This window comes from Peromyscus californicus, unplaced genomic scaffold (assembly GCF_007827085.1).
Source record: "Peromyscus californicus insignis strain IS unplaced genomic scaffold, ASM782708v3 Scaffold_4__1_contigs__length_199733344, whole genome shotgun sequence".
NCBI classification, from domain to species: Eukaryota; Metazoa; Chordata; class Mammalia; order Rodentia; family Cricetidae; genus Peromyscus; species Peromyscus californicus.
In genome coordinates, this window is record NW_026294562.1 from 141,419,118 (window position 1) to 141,426,484 (window position 7,367).

Sequence of the window (7,367 nt, forward strand, 5' to 3'; positions counted from 1 at the left end):
CATCAATAATTTCCAGAATTTAAAATCCTGTTTTTTTGTTTTTGTTCTGTTTTGTTTTTTGACTAACAATCTCTTTGATCACTAATTTGGATGTGTCAAAATGTGGTGATTTCCCTCTTTCTCAGAGTTATCTCCTTTTTGTAGGAGTGGGATGACAAAAAAGAGGAAGACAGGTACCTGTACCAATCTTTTGATCATCATTGCTTCTTTTTTTCAACTCTTGTTAGTTCTGGCTTTTAAGTTGATCTTCCTTTCTAGCAGCTAGAGTTGTGAGGCCCCATTTCTTTGGATTTAACGGGTTTTCAGTCCTCTTTTTATTTTCGTTTTTATGCTACTATATATCAAGCCAAAATACAAGGAAAAAAAACCCTGCATTTTTCCTTCAGGTTGTTGCAAGAATCCTTTATAATTTCCTTTCCTCATGAGCTAAACCATGTTTTCTGAATGTACTGGGAGACATTTTGATCCACCTGTGTACATCTGGGCTTGGCTTATTTGTAGGTGCTTCTGGTTCATCTCCTCTCTTTAGTTATTTAGTAAAGTGTTCATGCAATGTTGTTCCCAAGATCCAAAGTGATGCTATTTAACATTATGAAGTTTTCACCATATGCTGGCTGTGTAATGTGAGATGTTAAGATGCCTTTCTATACTGAAAAACAGCATGACATCCCTGTTCCTTTTTCTTGCTATTAACAAGAACACAACAAATCTCTTGTTCCTGAGCCACATGGTCAATCAATGTCCTCATCAAAACATTTAGGCATTACCCTGGCCTCACAAATGATGGTAAAGAATGATTTCCTGCACCAAAAAAAGAGTCTCTTTCCTTCCCAGCCAGCCATGGTTCTCAGAAATCTTCCTGAACAGAGACAATGAACTTTTATTCTACCACACTAATGCTCACTCCAAAATTTCTTTTTGCACATAGTCCTTATGGAGGCCTTCACTCTTGACCCCTCTATTCTCTTCTTTTGGATACAAATATAATCATCATTTTCTTTTTTGTTAATGTTCCTTTAATCAATATAAAATGACTTTCTTTGATGTTTCTCGTTAGTTGTGATTTAATGTCTGTTTTATCAAATAGTTGAACAGAAAGAACTGCTTGATTAATTGGTGCATTTAATTGAAAAACCCTTCTGCATTCAATCATTTTAAAGTAGTGTCTGAATTTGTGGTGATCTTTTGTGGAATGAAATAGTGGTTGATGATACCAAACTGTTGATCCATTCCAGTAGTCTGTGCTGGTCTTCATATTGGGAAATAAAGACAATTAATATTATCATCATTATTGAAAAGTACATATTGACTCCTATTATGTTGACCTTGTAGAAATTAGGCAATTCCTCTTCTTTTTTATTACAAAGTTATTTATTCATTGAGTGTTTATGTGTGGATACATTCATTGCACACCATGCGTCAGGAAAACTATCGTACAGTGGGCTCTCTCCATCCTCATTTTTAGGAAGGTTGTTTTTTCTTGTTTCTATCACAGCATATAGTAATGTGCACCTAGACAATTTTCTGTTCATTGCATCTCAAATTTCCTGTTATATTTCACTTCTACTACTTTTTGGATACTTTGTTTGTTCTGCATAGTCAGTATATAAATTGCAATAAATTAAAGGAACACACACAGAGACACAAAACATTGCACACATTTTTTCCATTTATATTACTAAATATTTCCTGTATCTGGATTATGTACACAGCATGGTTTGCAAGCTTTCCATTGTTGTCTTCATGCATATTATGTTTAGAAATAACATATATTTAACCTCAATACACAGTTATTCCTTATTGATACATAAAAATACTAATAGATTTGACCTGTTTATCCTGTAAACTAAGGAAAATTAAAATATTAGAAATGAGCATTAGTACATATAAGCAATGGACAAATGACTAAAATGATAAATTTCTCTATTTTGAGGAGATTCACAGAAATAGACAACACAAATAAAATAAGAATGAGGTTTCTATCAGCAGCTATTAATATCAAATATTAGTAAGGATCATTGATTTTAAGTTTCACAGGCTATAGCCAGCAATTAAAGGTCATTAAGAGTTATTCAGAGTAACTGATTTTGGATACAAAAGCAAATAGCTAAAACATGCAAATTAGAGATGTAAAAGACAAAGAAAGGATTAGTAATTAGATAAGGACAAGAGTATGTGAAGTTGATGGCAATTCACAAGGAAATATATGGATTTTCTTCATGAGAGTAGGTGAGAATGTTATATTTTGTTTGTTTGTGTTGTTATCTGTAACTAAATACGCCCATGCAAAAAAAGAGAAAGAAAAACTACTGAACTGGCAAATTGGGATTTTGGAGATTAAAAAATTAGGGGAAATGGGAAGGCAGCACTACAAGAAGATTCCATAAAAGGAAAGAAAGTGTCTGCAATAAAATAAATTGCAATACCCTGAGACCATGGGGAAATGACCAGAAAAATATTATACTTTCAGGATTGAAACTACTTTTGATTTATCTGTGTTTTCTATGACAGATTCTAAGATGGAACATTAACTCTCCTCCTGAAGGAGACAAGTTTGGTTGAAGTTCAGATTTCTTCCTTGGCTTAAAGCAACAGTTCTCAACCTGTGTGTTGAGACTCATTTGGAGTACCATATCAGATATTTCCATTACCATTCATAACAGTAGCAAAGGGAGAGTTAGAGAGTAAAAAACCAAGTTTAGTGGTTGGTAGTCACCATAGTGTGAGGAACTCTTAAAGGAATGCAGGATTAGGAAGGCTGAGAACCACTGTCTTAAAGGCACATGTCAGATTTCCAGGGCTCATTGTGTGTTGGGGAGTCAGTGATTCCCTTGCTCACAGTGCCATCTATCGTCCAAAAAAAAATGAAGGTGACTAAGGAAAGGTCATTTGAGAGCTCTGTAAAGAAAGCTGGTGCCTGGAGAACAAATTACTATGTTCAGTTTAAGTGAACTCTTATTTCAGTATTGAAGTGTAACAAATAATTGCCAGAGTAGCAGGATCTAGTTCATGCTTCCCTGTAAAGAAATAAGAAATGCTGGCCAATGCCTTGTTTTCCTTCTGCTTCCTATGCATACTATTATTGCTGACAGTAAAAGTGAATACTATAATGCTGTTTGCTATTTTATTTACAAACATGGAGGAAAAAGAATATTTTGGCATGTGCACACATATTTTTCACATTTGGCTCTCAAATTTATTCAGGTGACCTTGTGTTGTGATATTTAATCTTGACTGACTGTATGTAGTATATTTCCATAAATATTTTTGTCTACAGTTGAGTCTATGTTTCACAAGCCTATAAGAATCCCTTAAGTTAAATCTTTCATGCATATTGTAGTGTGATAAATGTGGTAGAGTGGTCTATGTATCTGATGAAGTCTCCAGGTGATGTTCTGTCCCCTGACACCCTGCTGATATCAGTTTCACTGGATGCCTGTAGCCCAGGGAATCACCATTCTTTTCAATGGGACTGATAGACTTGCTGGGAATGCAGAGTTCCTGTGCCTGGTGGTTAGGACCTAAAGACCAACTGAAGCCTCACTCTTTTGTTCTCTATTGTGACTGCTTGATGTGAAAAAGAGTGGTGATCCTCTCCCTGTTTTCCTTTGTCTATGCTTAAGTCTATTTAATCCAGCTGTTGGAAAGCTTAACACAGGTCTAATACATTGCCAATTCTTTCAGCATGTAGCCAACAGTGAAATGTTTACTATTTTCTCTTCCTGTCAGTTTTGGTTCTTGATCCTTAAGTTTTTAATTTTAGATTGATTAGTTTTTTCCCCGAAAAAATCGGTCGTTTTTTATTGTAAAGTACATTTATGTAGAATTATTAACATCCTGATATGAAGTTCTATCCTTCCTCTAAATTACCATGGATTATCATTTATATATATTGTATTTATCTGAAAACTTTAACCATAATAAGTCATCACTGATATTTTTGGAAGCTGATATATTGCATTTGTCCTTATAGTTCTTTTGGTTTCTAATGATTATCTTTTATTTTGAAATTTTCCAGTAAAGTAATTTTAACATGAGATTTATTGATACAATGTCAAACATTCTTCATACTATTGAGCATCTATTATAAAATACAATTTAAAACTTATCCAAGTGTCAATGAACTTTCTCTTCTTTGTTTTAAAACAAGTACAGGTGTCACAATAGTTCCCATCCTCAATCTATCTTAATACAATCTATCACTTGGTAATTTCTCCCTAATTGGCCCTTTAACTTTGACACTTTCCTTTCATTCACAGTTTTCGATTTTTTATTTTCTTAAGAAAATTTGAACCAAACTTTATAATTCAGAGTTCAACCCTTTGTTTCTATTCCAAAGAGTCACTTAGTAAATAATTGAAATCTTGTGACACATTGGTCTTTATTTGTAGGGCAGGAAAACAATGAGAGAACACACATGAATTGAGTAGAGTTAGGGGGCTCTCCCATTAAAGAGCTGTTTACCAATGGAAGCTTTGAAGAAGCAAATTAATACTGAATCCTTCAGACCTTCCTCATAGTAAAAACATGGTAAAATATCCACAAAGTAATGACTATAGTCATACAGTCATTAAAGACTTTATTTCAGCTCAAATGTATACTTTAGGATGGAAAAGTTAGGGCAACATTTGAGAAGGTAAGAGAAAGGACAGAAATTCACACGCAAATCACTAACAGTTGTTACCCTGATTTGATCTATCATTTTTCTATAAAGTTTTACATTTTTTAGTACATTAAGTATGTTATCTCCTCAAGATAAGCATATGGTTATGGTGAAAAAAAAAGAAAGAAAGGGGAAAGAAATTCTAAGGAAACTCTCCCTTGTACCTATAATTTCCACGCCTGAAAAGTCAATGCATTAGCTACATTAGATTTCTGCTGCTACATTTCACATGTATAATTATATGATCATTTTCATGTCTGAGCACAATTATTACCAGGAGGTGTATAACTGCATATTTTTTTTTTATATTTTAAAAGCCAGATATATTTTAAAAAGATCGTGCTTACAATAAGTAAATTATGTAGTGAAGAAACATGAAATTGATGAGTAAAAAGGCACATTTGAAAAGTTTCAGAGTACGAAGACTTCCTTGTTTGTTCTACTAACACAGGAGGAAACGGCGTCAAATATATTACAATTACTTTCTCAGGGGAAGGTTTCTGTCAGTGGAAATGATTAACACTGGCTTCTTTTCTCCCTTCTCTGGGGCAGTCTTTCCCTTCCTTGGTTTGGAGAGGCGAATTAGTCTTCTGCCATGTAGAGGCGATACATCAGGGCTACCGCCAGGGCTGAGACGGCTGGGATCACCCAGTTAGTCCACCAACTGGAATTAGAGTCGACAGTAGTAATGAGAGGTTCCGAAGGCTTGGCTATCTTGGATCTGTCATCTGGATGGAGCTCCCCGATGATGTATGTTTTAGACAGTTCTCGCGCGTCGGTAGAGTGCCCAACATCCTCAAAGTTCTCAGTAGCATCGCCCCCAGCTTGCTCTCTTAGGACTTCTTCCCCACCAGGATGCTCTTCCAGAAACTTGGTCAGATCGTACACTTTGTGGTGCAGGATCACCCAAGTGCTCTTGCTGTCTTTGTGCTTCTGAATCTCTTCCAGGGTGTAGTACTTCACATCTTGGTTTGCCTGCCTGGCCATCTCGGAACAGTGAGCCTCCCGGGCCCTGCAACACAGCCGTGCAGGGTGGTGCGCTACTCAAGTCTGAGCCGCCTCCGCCCGGGACATTCCCAGCCTTACCGGGACCGAATGCATATTTTTGCAAAACAAGTAAAGTGTGGGATTCCACCCTTAAAAAGGAAATGGGACTTTTAGAGGCAACATCCTAGACATTACAATCTGGACAGCATTTATTAGAGACTTTTAGTGAATACTCTTGTTTTGCATTACAGGAAGGACAACCACATATCCACTGTTGAGGAAATGAAGGAAGCAGAATATCTTAAGATATCCAAACAAATTTCTTTTCTATAAAATTTCTTAGAGTCATTTGTTTTGTATTTTCTGTGTGTTTGGCCTGCAGGTATGTTTGTTTACCATATTTAAGCCTGGTGCCCAAGGAAGTCAGAAGAGGGTGCTGGATCCCTCTAAGGAGAGCTACAGACTGTTGAAAATCAAGATTTGGATGATGAGAACCAAACACAGGTCCTCTGCAGGCACAACAATTTCTCTTAACTACTGAGCCATGTGTTTTGAACAAGGATTTTCCAGGTTCATTGAAGGATTCTTAAACTGTTTATCATAATGTTGATGGCTTTGAGTCTTTTCTGCTTTGATATTGGAGTATATCATATTTACTTCTTGGTGGTGTTTTTACTTCAGTTTTCTCATCATCAAAATTATCATCTTCATCCTCATCATATCTGCCATAATCATTTTTCTATTTATAATGATCATCTCCATCATCCCTCCCAATCTTCAGCTTGCTTTATATTTTTCAGTTGAACCATTTTATCTTTACTTTGGACACATTAATCTCCAGATATTTTTAAGTGTTCTACACTCTCCTCAACTTAATCTGTTAATTATGCATTTTCTTCCACAGCTGCTAGGTGCAATCTAATAACATGAGTAGGCCCTAACCATTTCAACATGAATATGGCAGGTAGTGTAATGTCAATTGTCAATACAGCCAATGGAAATTTAAGTGTACAAACACATTCATATTTGTAAGTTTTAGTATAATTGGACAACCTTCATAATTCATTTTCTTTACTTCAAAAATATTTAAGTCATCTTTATCCCAGGCCTAGAATTGATTGACAGTTCTTAAAATTAAGTGGTATTTGCTATTATTATCACTGAAAAGTCATAATCTTTGCTAGCCTATAATTTATGACAAAAAGTTACTAAGTTTTATGGGATCATGCCCTTAACAACTCAATCTTCTGAGAAGTGGAGGCACACATGTCCTTATGAGAGAAGCTTGAAGGATGTAACTGTCAGCTGCTCTTCAGATACACAGGAGAGATTCACAGAACGGTTTTTATGTTATTTAAAAAATGATGTATTGACAGGGAACCTACCTAAACATAATAAAGGCAATTTACAGCAAGCCAACAGCCAACATCAAATTAAATGGAGAGAAACTCAAAGCAATTCCACTAAAATCAGGAGCGAGGCAAGGTTGTCCACTCTCCCCATACTTATTCAATATAGTACTTGAAGTTCAAGCCAGAGCAATAAGACAACATAAGGAGATTAAGGGGATACAAATTGGAAAGGAAGAAGTCAAGCTTTCCCTATTTGCAGATGACATGATAGTATACTTGAGTGACCCCAAAGATTCCACCAAGGAACTGATACAGCTTATAAACACCTTCAGCAACATAGCAGGATACAAGATCAACTCAAAAAA

The 7,367-nt window shown here is 35.6% G+C and overlaps 1 protein-coding gene across 1 annotated transcript; it reads right to left on the minus strand.

Annotated features, from left to right (window-relative positions):
• Positions 1–4,964: 4,964 nt before the first annotated feature.
• LOC128125450 (cytochrome b5-like) lies at positions 4,965–5,752 on the minus strand. The gene is given in 2 exon segments (XM_052762884.1): positions 4,965–5,260; positions 5,263–5,752. Coding segments are annotated over 2 exon segments (507 nt in total). The 5' UTR covers positions 5,651–5,752; the 3' UTR covers positions 4,965–5,141.
• Between the last annotated feature and the right edge of the window lie 1,615 nt (positions 5,753–7,367).